The sequence below is a fragment of the Panthera leo genome, chromosome B1 (assembly GCF_018350215.1).
Source record: "Panthera leo isolate Ple1 chromosome B1, P.leo_Ple1_pat1.1, whole genome shotgun sequence".
In the NCBI taxonomy this organism is placed as follows: Eukaryota; Metazoa; Chordata; class Mammalia; order Carnivora; family Felidae; genus Panthera; species Panthera leo.
In genome coordinates, this window is record NC_056682.1 from 160,559,487 (window position 1) to 160,575,795 (window position 16,309).

Genomic DNA, 16,309 nt, shown 5'->3' on the forward strand with positions numbered 1-16,309 from the left:
TCTCATTTTAAATAGGAGAGAAGGCAGGTTGTTGGACTTTAGTACCACCCTTTAGCCCTACCCGGTGTTTGGAGTATGCCACTAATGTATCAAATAATCCTTACAGAAATCACTGCACAGTCAGATGCCAGTGAAATTCGACAGGACTGGAAACCTACATTCCTTAGTAATGAAGAATTTACACAATTAATGTTAGAGGTATGTCTAGATTTACTTTTTGAAAAGTTTTATTTTCCTCAGAAAAGATATAGAGATGATGAATTTTAGTATATCTTAACAATATTAATTTAATATTGAGAAGTCTTTAATTCATTGTAAATCAATAAATTATATCTTCAATTAAAATTAATTGATGTAAGTATAGGTAAATAGTAGTATTCGGTAAGGTAATGTTAAATTTTCATATTTTTAATAATACATGAGTTTTGAGAGGCTTGATAAAAGTCAGAAACCTATAGCTATCAAGTTCTTTACCTGAGACCACACTAACAATATTCATATGAAGAAAATGTAGATTATTCATCATGTTAAATACTATGCCCTCATAAAGGGGCACCTGGCTGGCTCAGTCAGCATGTGACTCTTGATCTCAGGGTCATGAGTTTGAGCCCACGTTGGGTGTAGAGATTACTTATAAATACAATCTTTAAATATTATGAAATGTAAAGCTACTGTGTAATTTTTTTAAACAAATTAAAATTCACCTAAATACAATATAAGATGATGATAAATGATTTTGAAAATATTAAAACATTGAAATATACATTGAAAGGCAACTCTTCTTAATTCAAGTAGAAACTTTTAAAAGGAAGTAAATGTTCTTCTGTAACAAAATTATTTTTGAAAATAATTCAGAACATATTTGCTTATAATTAAACCCTCTAATACCTCATACAGTTATTTCTAAAATCCACAGATATTTTGAGTCACTCATATCTATCAGTTTTACTTCTCTACTTTTTTAATTGTTTCCTGTGTAGAATAATATAGGTATCATCTTTGCACGCAAAGTACACAGAGTTCAATATCAAATTTCCATGTAAACTTTAATAGGAAACAGAGGTGGTATACTTTGGTAGTAACATTTAAAGACAAGAAAAATAAATACATAACAAAGTAGACATAGAAAGAACCAAGGAAAGCAGTTGAGGTAGGTATGTGGAAGTTGTTAAATAATTTACATCTTTTATCCTGTTTGTTTGGATGTATTATTTCAGACCTGAAGCATTTATCTGTGTCATGTATGTGTATGTAATGACTATATTGCAACTGTCTCTGTATATTGACTGAAGTCTGAGGCAACATAAAGTATTTTGCAAATCAATGAGTTATTTTTTGGTTCATACTTAAGATGGAACAGTTAATTGCTGGATTAATTAAGTATCTATATATTCAGAAATGTTACCATATGAAAATTTATTGGACTATAAGTATATTTATGTATAATCGTAGCTGTCCTTAAAATCTGAAAAATAATGAGCACTTTTCACATATTAACTCTGTGAATCCTCAAAATAATCTTATGAAGTAGCATCTGTTTATGCCTTTCTTACTTCCGGATGAGGAAATCAAGGAATTGATTTCAAGGAAATCAATTGATTAATCAAGGATTATGAAATTTACTCAAAGTAACACAATTAGTAAGTAGCCCTATTAGGATTCACTGCAGCCTCTCATCTCCCTGGCCTCAACCTCTCTGCACACTGCCACTCATGAACTTCTTTCATTGAAAGCTAGCCAAAGAACAGTCCTTTTATCTTAAAAACCACCAGTTAGCTCTTTGAATTACCGGACACTTACATTATAGACCAAATAATAGTTTCTAATTTTAAGGGTTTTACCCCCCCAAAAGGTAAGTGTTCTTCTGCAACAAAATTATTATATTACTTTTAAGTTTGTAAAAGAGTAGTCTGTAATAGCCTTCTGATCATCCACTCATTACTAAACTCATTGATAATGTCCAAAATTATCTTGCTTAGGTAAAAGTAATATGTTTATGAAAGAGTACACACAAGCTGATGTCTAAATACATAAAGGATTTAACTCATTTAATTACTCCTTAATTTTTATTATATGATTATATTGTCAGTGCAGTGGTTTAATAAGATCTTCTGTGTTAATCATAAACATTTACTTACTCTGCTTCATTGGTATGAAAATTTCCTTACAAATTCATAAATTGGTATAATATCTTCAGTCATTTCTTAATACTTAATGAAGATAAATTCACTAATAGGCCAAACAGAACAGCATTGTCTCCAAATTTTCTTTACACTGCACAGATTCTTTTTTTTATTATCATTTGCCAAGACACATGTAGTACCTATGATGTAGATAACTATTGAAAGGAAGAAAGAAACAAGAGTGCTGATACTTAAAAAAAAAAAAAAAAAAAAAAAATTGATGGACGCGAGCTGCTTCCATATCTTGGCTCTTGTAAATAATGCTGCTATAAACATCGGGAAACAAGTCTCTCTTTGAATTAATGTTTTTGTATTCTTTGGGTAAATACTCAGTAGTGTGATTACTGGATCCTGGAGTAGTTCTATTTTTACCTTTTTGAGGAACCTCTGTACTGTTCTCCAGAGTGTCTGCGCTAGTTTTCAATCCCACCAACAGCGCAAGAGCGTTCTCCTTTCTCCACATCCTTGCCAACACTGGTTGTTTCTTGTGTTGTTGATTTTAGTCATTCTAACAGATGTGAGGTGATACCTCATTGTAATTTTGATTTGCATTTCCCTGATAAGTGATGATGAGCATCTTTTCATGTGTCTGTTGGCCATCTGTATGTCTTCTTTGGAGGAATGTCTGTTCATGTCTTCTGCCCCTTTTTAAATTGGATTCTTTGGTTTTTGGGTGTTAAGTTCTCTAAGTTCTTTATAGATTTTGGATACTAACCCTCCATCAGATATGTCATTTGTAAATACCTTCTCCCATTCCATAGGTTGCCTTTTCGTTTGGTTGATTGTTTCCTTCATTGTGCAGAAGCTTTTTATTGATGTAGTCCCAATAGTTTATTTTTGCTTTTGTTTCCCGTGCTTCAGGAGACCTATCTAGAAAAAGTTGCTACAGCTGATGGCAGAGAAGTTATTACCTGTGCTGTCGTCTAGGATTTTTATAGTTTGAAGACTCACATTTAGGTCTTTAATCCATTTGGAAATAATTTTTGTGTATGGTATAAGAAAGTGGTCCAGTTATATTCTTTGGCTCTCCAGTTTTCCCAACAGCATTTGTTTTTTTTTTTCCAGTGGATATTCTTTTCTGCTTTGTTGAAGATTGACCATATATAGAATTGTGGGTTTATTTCTGAGTTTTCTGTTTTGTTCTGTTGATCTGTGTGTCTGTTTTTGTGCCATTACCAGACTGTTTTGATTACGACAGCTTTGTAGTAGAATTTGAAGTCTGGAATTGTGATGCCTTCAGCTTTGCTTTCTTTTTCAAGATTACTTTGGCTATTCAGGGTCTGTTGTGGTTCCATACAGGTTTTAGGATTGTTTGTTCTAGTTCTGTAAAAACACACTGTTGGTATTTTGATACGGATTGCATTAAATGTGTAGATTGTTTTGGGTAGTATCGACATTTTAACAATATTTGTTCTCCCAACCCATCAGCATGGAATGTTTTTCCATTTTTTGGTGTCATCTTTAATTTCTTTCATCAGTGTTTTATAGTGTTCAGAGTATAGGTCTTTCACCTCTTTGGTTATTAGGTTTATTCCTAAGTATCTTATTATTTTTTGTGCAATTGTAAATGGGATGGTTTTCTTAATTTCTCTTTCTGCTCCTTTATTATTGATATATAGAAATGCAACAGATTTCTGGAGATTGATTTTATATCCTGTGACTTTACTTAATCAGTTCTAGCAGTTTTTTGGTGGAATCTTCAAGTTTTCTATATATAATGTCATATCACATGAAAATAGTGAAAGCTCTACACCTTCCTTACAGATTTGGATGCCTTACATTTCTTTTTGTTGTCTGATTTCTGTGGCTAGGAATTCTAGTATGGTGTTGAATAAAAGGAGTGAGAATGGATAGCCTTGTGTGGTTCCTGATGTTAGGGGAGAAACTCTTTTTCCCTGTTAAGGAGGATATTAGCTGTGGGTTTTTCATATATGGCCTTTATTATGTTGAGGTATGCTCCCTTGAAAACCACTTTGTTGAGGGTTTTTATCGTGAATGGATGTTGTACTTTGTCAAATGCTTTTTCTGCATTTACTGAAATGATCATATGGTTTTTATCCTTTCTCTTATTGATATGATGTATCATATTGGTTGATTTGCAAATATTGACCCACTCTTGCAATCTAGGAATAGACACACTTGATCATGGTGAATGATTTTTTTAATGTTTTGTTGGATTCAGTTTGCTAATAATTTATTCAGGATTTTTGCATCTATGTTCATCAGAGATATGGCCTATAATTCTTTTTTTTGTAGTGTCTTTATCTGGTTTTGGTATCCGGGTAATACTGGCCTCATAGAATGAATTTGGAAGTTTTTTTGGAGTAGTTTGAGAAGAATAGGTATTAACTCTTCTTTAAATGTTTGGTAGAATTTGTCAATGAAGCCATCTGGTCATGAACTTTTGTTTGTTGGGAGTGTTCTGATTACTGATTCCATTTCTTTGCTGGTAATTGGTCTGTTCAATTTTTTTATTTTCCTGTTTCAGTTTTGGTAGGCCATATTTTTTCTAGGAATTTATCCATTTTTTCTATGTTGTCCAATTTCTTGGCGTATAGTTTTTTAATCTATTGCAGTTGCATTTCTGTGGTGTTTGTTATTAATTCTCTGTCATTTGTCATTTATTTATTTGGGTCCTTTCTCTTTTTTCTTGATAAGTCTGGTTAAGTGTCTTCTCAGTTGTAATGATTTTTTTTCAAAGAACCAGCTCTGGTTTCATTGATCTGTTTTTTGTTTGGTTTTGTTTTAGTTTATGTATCATTTATTTCTGCTCTGATCTTTATAATTTCCTTCCTTCTGCTGGCTTTAGGTTTTGTTTGCTGTTCTTTTTCTAGCTTCTTTAGGTGTTAAGTTTAGGTTGTTTATCTGAGATTTTTCTGGCTTCTTGAAGTAAGCCTGTATTGCTATAAACTTCCCTCTTAGAACTGCTTTTACTGCATCCTGAAGGATTTCATTTCATTTCATTTTCATTTGTTTCCATGTCCTTTTTATTCCCTTTATTTCCTCATTGATCCATTTAGTAGCATGTTATTTAACTTCCATGCATTTGTGGTCTTCCCAGATTTTTCTTGTGATTGACTTCTAGTTTCATAGAGTTGTGGTCAGAAATGATGCATGGTATGTATGACTTCAGTCTTTTTGAATTTGTTGAGGCATGTTTTGGGTTAATATGTGATCTGTTCTGGAGAATGTTCCATTTGCACTTAAAAAGAATGTGTATTCTGTTTTAGGATGGAATGTTCTGAATATGTCTATTATATCTGGTCCAGCGTTCATTCAAAGCTATGGTTTCCTTGTTGATATTCTGTGATGTAAGTGGGTTGTTAAAGTTCCCTACTATTAATGTATTATTATTGATTAGTCCCTTTATGTTTATTATTAACTGTTTTATGTATTTGGAGGCATAAATATTTTCAATTGTTGTATCTTGTTGGATTGTCCCCTTTTTTATTGTATAGTGTCCTTCTTTGCTTCTTGTTATAGGCTTTGTTTTAAAGTCTATTTTGTCCCATATAAGTATTACTACTCTGGCTTTCTTTCCCTCCCTCCCCCCATTTCCTTCCTTCCTTCCTTCCTTCCTTCCTTCCTTCCTTCCTTCCTTCCTTCCTTCCTTTCTCTCTCTCCTTCCTCTCCTTCCTCTCCTTCCTCTCCTTCCTCTTCTCTCTCTCTCTTTTTCTTTCTCTCTCTAAATTTTTATTTAAATTCTAGCTAGTTAACATATGGTGCAGTATTAGTTTCAGGTGTAGAATTTAGTGACTCATCACTTTCATACAACACCCAGTGCTCATCACAAGTGCCCTCCTTAATACCCATCATGGGTTTAATCCATACCGCCTGCCCACCTCTCCTCCAGCAACCCTCAGTTTGTTCTCTTTAGTTAAGAGTCTGTTTCTTGGTATGCCTCTCTTTTTACTCTGGCTTTCCTTTGACATCCATTTATATGGTAAATATTTCTCCCATAACCTCACTTTCAATCTGCAGATGTCTTTAGGTCTAAAATGAGTCTCTTACAAGCAACATATAGATGGGTATTTTTTTTTTTTTATAATCCATCCTGTCACCGTGTCTTTTAATTGGAGCATTTAGTCCATTTATGTTCAAAGTAATTATTGATAGATACGTATTTATTACTATTTTATTACCTGTTTTGTGGTCATTTCTGAAGATTTTCTCTGATCCTTTCTTGTCTTTCTCTCTTTTGTGGTTTGCTGGTTCTCTTTAGTGATACATTGGATGTATTTCTCCTCATTCTTTCCATATTTATTAGTGATTTTTGATCTGTGGTTATCATTAAGTTTATGTTTAACATCTTCTGCGTTTAGCAGTCTATATTAAGTTGATGGTTGCTTAGGTTTGAACTCACTCATTACACCTCTCTTCCCTATGTTTTAGGTATATGGTATCATATTTTACATCCTTTTATTTTGCAAGTTCCTTGACTGATGTTTTATAGAAATACTCACTTTTACTGCTTTTGTGTTTCCTGTTCACACTGTTTCTTTTCCCCTGAGAGATTTCCCTTTAATATTTCTTTCAGAGCTCATTTAGTGATCATGAACTCCTTTAGTTTTGGTTTGTCTGGAAGACTCTATTTTTGTTGTTGTTTGGGAAACTCTTTATCTCTCTGTTCTGAATGATAGCCTTTCTGTTCTGAATGATAGCCTTGCTGAATAAAGTATTCTTGGTTGCCGATTTTTCCCATTCAGTATTTGAATTTATCATGCCACACCCTTCTGGTTTGGAAAGTTTCTGCTGAAGAATCCCCTGCTAGCTTTGTGGGATTTCCCTTGTATGTAACTGTATTCTTTTGTCTTGTTGCTTTTAAATTTTTTTCTTTATTACTGTATTTTGCTATTTTAATTATATTATGTCTTGACGTAGATCTATTTTTGTTGATTTTTGTCAGGGGTTCTCTATGCCTTTCTTTCTCCAAATTAAGGAAGCTTTCAGCTATTATTTCTTTAAATAAAGTTTCTTCTCCCTTTCCTCCCTCCTTTTCTTCTGGGTGTCTATAATATGAATGCTACTGTGTTTGATGGAGTTACTGAGTTACCTAAGTCTGTTCTTGTTTTGTGCAATTCTTTTTTTCTCTCTTTTGTTCAGCTTGATAACTTTCTGTTACTCTGTCTTCTAGGTCATTAATTCATTCCTCTGCTTCTTCCATCCTGCTGTTCTTTCTGATAAGTATATTTCTCGTTTCTTTTATTAAGCTCTTTATTTCTGCTATGCTATTCTTTATCTCTGTGTTGAGGGTCTCACTAATGTCTTCCACTCTTTTGTCAAGTCCAGTGAGTATATTTATGATCATTACTTTAAAATCTCTATCAGGCATGTTACTTCTGTTTTACTTAGATCTCTGGCTGTGGCTTTGTCCTGTTCTTTTCATTTGGGACAAATTCCTCTGTCTTCTCATTTTGTCTAAGTCTCTCTGCCTGTTTCTCTGTGTTAGGAAAGTCAGCAACATCTCCTGTTTTTGAGGGTAATGGCTTTTTGAAGAAGATGTTTTGTAGTGCCCTGCCGGGTAGTTGGCCCTCTTCTCCAGGGCCTAGCACTTCAGGGAGAACCTCCAGTGTGTGCTGCGTGTGCCCTGCTGTTGTGTCCTGGCTGCTTTATTCTTCAGCTCAGTCATCTACAGAGGCTCTCTTTGCCTATTTTAGGCAGTGTTTGGTTCCTGGCCTGAATGTGGCATGTTTTAATAGGTGTGGTCTGGTCGGTTTATGAAATGAGACTTATCACCACCTCCACTGGAACTGAGGCCCTGCCAGACTCCTGAGTGGGGAGATATGGTGTGGGCAGGGGTTTGGTTTTCTGGGGGAGGAGACACACCATCCTGGGACTGAGACAAGTGTGACTGGAAGGGACAGTTCTTCTCTGGACCACAGGGGTATGGAGCTAGGTATAAATAATTTAGGTAACAAGTGTTGGCTACACTGGTTCCCACTGGTGGCTGTGTGTTTAGGCTGAGGGGTGGGGGAGGGAAATGGTGCTTACCAGTTCCTTTGTTCCTGGTAGGAACTTTCTGTGAATGCTGCCTCTCTGGGATACACTCTGAAGTAAGCAAATCACCTCTCCATTGTGTGCCCAGGTGCTCTTCAGATCGCTGTTTCTATACTGTATGTCCATGGGTTGTTTGTCCTGCCTTCTCCACCACTGCCTCCGGTCTCTCCCCAAGCCAAGCCTGCTGATCTTTAGAACTCCAGGCTTTAAGCCTGCTGGTTGCACCTCACAAGATTTGACCCCTCTTGCTTTCCAAGCCAATTGGTATGGGGATTTGTTTTCTTCCTGTGCTCCCCTGTGTGCTAGTGTGTCTTTCATTCTTCTCTGCTACTGGAGCTTCCTCCCTTCCCACTGCAGCAGCTGATCTGTTTCGCTGCATCTCTGCACTTCGTACTTTCTTCACTATGGCCTCTTCTCTACTTTTAGTTGTGGAGCTTGTTCTACCAGTCTTTAGATGGATTTCTGGGGTATTTAGGTTATTTGATAGTTATCTAGTTGTATTTGTGGGATGAGGTGAGCCTAGGGTCCTCCTACTCTGCCACTATGTTTGAAGACAAAGAATTTTAATTAACTCTTTCTGTTATACAATGTGGGGAAGGGATACGCTTTATAGGCTTCAGTCTTAGGAGTAGGATGTCCTTCCCTGTCTTACTTTCTCTTCCATATGTCTTCTCTTCTGCCATAGGGTCTTCATCAAGACCCCTTTAGTTTTTGGTGTACCTACCCATCCACCTTGCCCAGAAATTGCATCCCTCCATTGAAAAGAAGTCTGGGCCCTGGGTCCTTCTTATGTTAAGACTTTTGTAGTATGCTGGTGGAGACTTCTCTCTGGTTAGTCTTTGCCTTTCCTGAAGATGAAAAGGGCAGTTTCTGGTTCTAGAAATGGCCTTATGTCATTGAGAGTTCTGATTCCAGTTCCTTCTCTTCACAGAAGAGAGCTGCACTCAATTTCTAGCAAATATCTAAGAGCAAATACAGATGACTGTAGTAAATATTAATTTGCTTTCAAAGATAATCTAGCTTCACATGAAGCATGTTCTTTTTTGTATCATTTTGACCCCATTCATAACAAAACAGTAATACTGGAATTATTGTAGTAGAGTTTTTGGAAAAATAATTTCATGAATATTCTTAAATTACAAGGTTTTCTTACACAGAGCCAAGAATGCATTTTTCTGAGCTATTCTAGAAGATAGCCATCTACTCAAAATCTGTTCATTCTGACATCCAAATCTATCCTCTAATACAAGGTGAGGGGTGGTAGGGAGGGTGCCTTTTTCTGTATGTTCAACAATTCTTCATAATTACTTAGAAGTAGATGGAGATTGGTCTAACTCCCAGGTCCATACATTATATATTACAGATATTTTTTTATCTACTCTGTGCTGCACATCTGCTGGGTGCTGCAGATAACAGTGTTGAAGCAGATATATATGGCTTTCTTTTTTTAAGAAGATATATATGGTTTTTCCCGAGATTGCCATTTTTTAGAGAGCCCTATAATTTTAAAAGAAATGTAAATGTAATGTGATAACTGTTTTGATAGGCAGAGAGGAGCTCCTCCTACAGAATATCTTTTCTGCTGTGTATCTTCAGCATTTTTTCACTGGATCTTCCTTTCCTTCAGCCTGCATATATACTTCAGTTACTTCCCTTGAAACCTGGTCCCCTTAAAACTTGTCCTTTCTCCTTTCTTCCCTCTGAAGTTCATAAAGGAGTGGTTTATAATAGCCCAATTATCCACTTGTCTCTAAACTCACTGTATAGTCTGACTTACCCTTCTACTGACATAAATCTTTTGAAAGTCACCAAAATTCATTTCTCATTTTTTCAGTCTTTATCCTGTTTGATCTCATTTTACAGTGAACCATCCCTCTTTCTCCTCACTCACTTTGTCATTTACTCTTGCATTGCCTCCCTTGACAACAGTGCCTTCTCTCTTTTCTGTCATGTTCTCTGGTACTTTTCCTCCTCCTCATCCCCATGTGTAGATAATTACCCCCAAGGATTTGTCTTTGACATGCTTCTGTCTTTTGCAGATCTTATTTCTTCACCTGTCACTTTTGTGCCTAGGATTCTCAAGTGAAAATACAGGATTGCTTTATTTATTAAGTATTGTATCCTCTACACCAGCTTACTTCCTGAACTCTAACTTCCCATCTCTCAATGCTTGCCTAAGTCCTTCTCGGTCTTACTACTACTGATTTCATTCAGATTTTTGTTAACTTCCCAGACCATTCCAAGCCACTGAGATTTTCCTAGCAATTCCGTTTTCCCTAGATCCATGTACACACTGCTTCTAGACTTCTTTTGAATGAAGTCCTAATGTCTTGACCTGGTATTCAAGGCCTATCATGATCTGACCTCAGCTTACAACAGCTTAATCTCCCTTTCACTTTATTACCCATGTATCTCCTTAAGCTTCAGTCAGATACCTCTCTGTTAATATATCCAAAAGGTTGTAATGTGTTCTGTTGTGTGTCAAAGACATATCATTGATGTCATGTGTGCTTCAGATATACTAGCATCTTCAAATAAGGCAGTTTTCATTTAGTATACATATAAAAATGATAGAACATTAAGTCTCTATGTTTTAGAAGCCAGCTCTCCCATATTAGACTAGAATGTGACTTTTTTGTTTTTGCTAGGAGCATTTAAAAATGCACAAAGATATGTACTAAGGTATTGTAAAGGGAAAAGCTAGCATTTGGCAGTGCTCTGGAAATTCCACATTAAGTCCTTTGTTATTTAATTAGATTTTTTTTCTGTCCTCTGAAATACTTTTTTCTTTTCACTTAACTGACCATTATGTTTAATTTCAGGCTCTTGATGGTTTTTTTTTAGCAATCATGACAGATGGAAGCATAATATATGTGTCTGAGAGTATAACTTCATTACTTGAACATTTACCAGTAAGTATCCTGTGATTTCTTTCTTGTTTAATGCCTATTTTAAATGTTCTAAAGCACGTGGAAGAAGATATCCAGAGCCATGTTTGAAAGGTGGTTTCTGTGGGGGATGAGAGCTCTGTATCTCTCTCTCTCTGGCGGTAACTAATATTTAGCTGCCTCTCTAACCTCTGCCCTCCTTATTCTAATGCTGTTTTCAGTGTTTTCTCTTTTTTTAATGTGTTTTTTGTTTTATTTTGTTTGAGAGAGAGAGAGACAGAGACAAAGCACAAGTGGGGGAGGGGCAGAGAGAAAGGGAGACACAGAATCCAAAGCAGGCTTCAGGTTCTGAGCTGTCAGCACAGAGCCGGACACAGGCCTTGAACTCACGGACCACAAGATTATGACCTGAGCTGAAGTTGGACACTCAATCTACTGAGCCATCCAGGCACCCCTGTTGTTTGCTGTTTTATTGAACTTATATTTATTGAATATCTACTCTGTGTCACCCTCTATGCTAGGTGCTGTGTGCAGTGCAATGGACAGTTTTTATAAATTTGAAGTTTTATTTAAAATGTAATTGTTTTAAAAAAATAAAATGTAATTGTCTTATTTAAGATGGGAGTTACAGTATAGATATTCTGAAATTACTTATAAATTACTCTTAAAATGCCCATCTCTTGAAAATTTATGACAATACAAAGTAAACTGTTCTGTAAAGGTCTCTTTCAAGAGATAGTGAAAAAGCAGTATTTCCCTCCCTCTGATTATTCTGCTACATACTTCATAAAAAGAACAGACTCCACATTTAAAAGACCAGACTCTGAAAGGACCTTATGGAAAGCCAGGTAGTAAGTAATTTGCTAATCTCTTTGGGTCACAGAGAAAATGACTTGGCTTTACTACATTTTTAAAGGGCTCTTTTTTCCAAGTAACCTCAAATAGTAGGCGATTAGCCCAACATCTAAAAATTGTTTGAGAGTAAACAGTAAAATATAGCATCATGTAAGTAAACTAGTATGGACAGAGAAAAGAACAGGCTGATTTACTCAATTTTCTGGGCAGTTCTCTTTTATGAAATACTTACATGGTAAAAAAAGCCAGAGAAGGAAACTTTTTATAGGATTAATATACAATGAAGGTAAGATTAAATAATTTAAGTTGTAATTATATGCTTTTAAACCATGTACAATAGTATTGGTTTTTCTTTCAGTTATGGATTTATAAAACTATATAATCTTTAACTTAATCATAGAGTATCATTTGCAGTATGGTCACACTTTTTAAGAGCCTGCTTTTTGGGCACTTTCCATAAACTCCATTCTGAATTAGATGTTCTTCTTCTTTGTTCTCATGTTACCTACACGTACCGCCATCATGACACAGTAAACTGTAATTTTTTTTTAATTTGGATAATTATGGTAGGTGTAAGCTTTTTAAGCGCAAGGACTTAATCTCCCTATCTATATGGGCTAGCTAATTATTCCGAGAGGCAGTCAGTCAGTCATTATTTATTGAATATATAAAAGTGAGTAGACTATGTGATGTGGCTGTTAAAAATTCCTTCGTAATGGCACACTGCCGTTGGATCTTTGCCAAGAGGATGTTTAATTGCATTTTGAAATAGCATATCTACAGCAGATCTAGTTGGGATTTAAGTGTTTGTAAGTGTTTGATTATTAACATTTCCCCCCTCAGTGAAAACCATCTTAACCTTCCCATTCCCTCCTCGATTTTTTTTTAACTTTTAATTTTAGGACTGTCTTAGATTTACAGAAAAATCAGGAAGATAGTACAGAGACTTCCCTTATGCCCTATACCCAGTTTCCTCTGTTACTAACATCTCCTGGGTCTTTCTCATTGTGTCAGCTAAAGCTTATAGACTGGCTGGTGAACTTTTGGGTGGAGGAGATTGCTAGTAACTAATCCAGTAGACCTATTTCATTCCATTCGGAGTTAATAGTATCCTTTATTAAAACAGTTTTTTTGCTGTTCTCCAGTTACTGTGGATACTTAGCCTCACATCACTGACTTTGCTGAATTGTATGTTATTTACTGGTTTGAAAACATAAACACAAGTGTCTTTAAAAAAAAAATTAAGTTTGTTTATTTTGAGAGAGAAAGGGTGTGAAAGTGAGTGTGTACAGGTGGGGGAGGGGCAGAGAGAGAGGGAGAGAATCCCAAGTAGGCTCTGTGCTGACCACATGGAGCCCGACATGAGGGTTGAACTCATGAACTGTGAGATCATGGCCTGCACTGAAATCAGGAGACAGACCCTTAAACCGACTGAGCCACCCAGGTGCCCCAAACACAAGTGTCTTCTGAGAAAACGAAATAAATAATACTTGTTTAGAATTGAACATAATAAGAAAAAACAACATGTGCTTTTCTATTTTGGGTTGTCATGAAAAATTAATTGTAACAAGTTGTTTAAAACAATTTTTTTGTGTTTTAATATACAAGCCTTTTCTGTCTAAAAAGTTGTCTGGAAGGAAAGAAACCAGCAAAATCCCAAGTTAGGCGATAGTGTTTGTAATTTAGTTCTGTTGAGAAATTAAAATTTGCCATCTTAATCATTGGTCAGTATAACTTAAAAATTTTCAATTTTAATTTCAACTCGTACTATAAAGTTAAAACACTGATACCAGAGGTCCTATAAAAAATAGTTTTCTTTGTCACTTCATACTTAAGAATTTAGGCACATTTTAACCTATTTGTTGCTAATAATCAGGAGTAGGAACTTTATTGATGTTTTTTTTTTTTTTTTCCTCTTGGTCTGATGTTCTTTGACAAAATGATAGGGTCATAATAAACTCAGTGTCAAAAGGGATTTTAGATCTCCTTAGCCCAGCCTCGCTTTATGTTATCAGCAAACATGTACCTGGAGAAAGTGGACTTACTTGTGCAATAATTTAGTGGAAGTGCCAACACAAGAAGTTGGTCTCTTTACTGGGAACTTAAAATTGATAAAACTTTACAAGTTCAGATTGATTCCTTCACACTTGCTTAAAGGTGCTCCTAAGAGAGAATATATTAAACTTGTAATTACTTAGTGCAGGGAGGATGATTAGCCGTGTTACGGTATAACAGAATCCAAGACTAAAAGTGCTGCTCTTAAGATACTTTTCCTTTTCTACTCTCCTTAACTTGTTAGTTTGGAAATACAAACACAAGTGTGGTTTAAGAAAGTCAGGGGCTGCTGGCTGGCTGATTCGGTTCAACACCTCGATATTAGCTCAGGTCTTGATTTCAGGGTTGTGAGTTCAAACCCCATGTTGGGCTCTGTGCTGGATGTGAAGCCTACTTAAAAAAAAAAAAAAAGTACAGAATTTGCCTGATATGAATATAGTATGCAGAAATACAATTTAGAATTTTTTTGAATACTTATATAAGGATTATGAGAGCTTATTTGATAGAGCCAGAATTTTTGTTCCCTGTGCCTATACATAAGGAACACTGTTGTAATATCCAACATATATTTGGCATTTTTTTCAGAGGAGGTTTTAGTCCCTTTTAAGCTACTCCTCTCCACATCAGTTATTTAACTGTTGGTTGTCTACCTGAAAGAAAATGTAATTGGTAATAGTGAATAGTTTCCACTAAATGGTCACTAAATGACCTATGTAGAAAAAAACAGAAGGGCCTATATGATCCAGTAATTCTGCTATTGGGTAATTACCCAAAGAAAACACAAGCACTAATCCAGGAAGATATATGTACCCTGTGTTTATTGCAGCCTCATCTATAATAGCCAAGATATGGAAGCAGCCCAAGTGTTCATCAGTAGATGAATGGGTAAAGATGTGGTTTATATGTGCAGTGGAATACTACTCAGCCATAAAAAAGAATGAATGGAATCTTGCCATTTGCAAGGAACATGGATGGACCTAGAGAGTATTGTGCCAAGTGAAATTAAGTCAGACAGAGAAAGACAAATATTAAAATATTTCACTTCTATGTGGAATCTAAAAAATAAACCAAATGAACAAAAAGACAAACAGACTCAAATACAGAGAACAAACCTAGTGATTGTCAGGGGAGATGTGTGGGGGAAATAGATAAAAGAGGAGGAGGGTTAAGTGGCACAAACTTAAAGTTTTAGGAAGGAAGGAAGGAAGGAAGGAAGGAAGGCTGTTGATTTATATGACAATCAGGATTTATATTTCTTCTTTATAAAAATGATTGAGAGAGATAAAAGGATCCAGATGGCTGTCATTTTATTTTCTTTCCTTTGAATTGTGTTTGGGAACTGAGTGGATAGTTTGCCAACATCAAGTATGATCAGCCTCACTTAGAGATTTTAAATGTGTGTGGCTAATGGAAAGTTTGACACATTAATTAATTAAGCAATTAGCTGCCTGTTGACCCTGACACTTCAGATTATCAGGTATTAGGAGAAGCAGAATAGTGGGGAAGCATTGATGTGTTCATACCATTCTATACTAGTCATTCATATTTTTTCTTCTTTTTTTTATGTTTATTTTTGAGAGAGACAGAGCATGAGCAGGGGAGGAATAGAGAGAGAGGGAGACACAGAATCTGAAGCAGGCTCCAGGCTCTGAGCTGTCAGCACAGAGCCCTACGCGGGGCTCGAACTCATGAACTGTGAGATCATGACCTGAGCCGAAGTCGACACTTAACCGACTGAGCCACCCAGGCGCCCTTGTTGTCAGTGGTTCTTAAGGATAGGAACTATCTGAATCATTTTTGATTCCGCATCCATGGCACATCATAGGCAACCTGATGTTTGTCACATTACTGTCGGTTAGAAATCATAGTTAAAGCCAGATTTTTAGCAAGGATTCTAATGCTTAACATACTACTTGCCTTTTTTGTTGTTATCTAAAAGCAAGGCTTTTGAGGGTGCCTGGGTGACTTAGTCAGTTAAACATCCAACTCTTGGTTTGGGCTCAGGTCATGATCTCAGTTTGTGAGTTCGAGCCCCTCATCGGGCTCTGCACTGACAGCATGGAGCCTGCTTGGGATTCTGTCTCCTTCTCTACTTGCTCCTCTCCTGCTTGTGCTCACCCTCTCTCTGTCTCTGTCTCTCTAAAAAAAAAACAAAAAACAAAACTAAGCACTTAAAAAAATAAAAACAAGACTTTTTGACAATGAGATATAGGATAGATGGCTGGAAAAATGTAATAGAAAAGAAAGGACACACTGAACAATTGAAATAATACCAAAATCACATCTCCTCTTCACTTAGCCAGTGGCTGTGCTTTGGTCCTTGGTTGCAGT

At 35.9% G+C, this 16,309-nt stretch overlaps 1 protein-coding gene across 7 annotated transcripts in view; it reads left to right on the forward strand.

Moving 5' to 3' along the window:
- CLOCK (clock circadian regulator) overlaps window positions 1-16,309 on the forward strand; it is a 119,457-nt gene that overhangs the window by 63,395 nt on the left and 39,753 nt on the right. For 6 of the 7 annotated variants that reach the window (XM_042936346.1, XM_042936347.1, XM_042936345.1 and 3 more), the window contains 2 exons: window positions 107-198; window positions 11,003-11,092. In XM_042936346.1, coding sequence (XP_042792280.1) covers window positions 107-198; window positions 11,003-11,092 — 182 coding nt within the window. Of the gene's footprint in view, window positions 1-106; window positions 199-11,002; window positions 11,093-16,309 lie in introns of those variants that run through there. The other variant, XM_042936351.1, reaches the window with a different exon arrangement.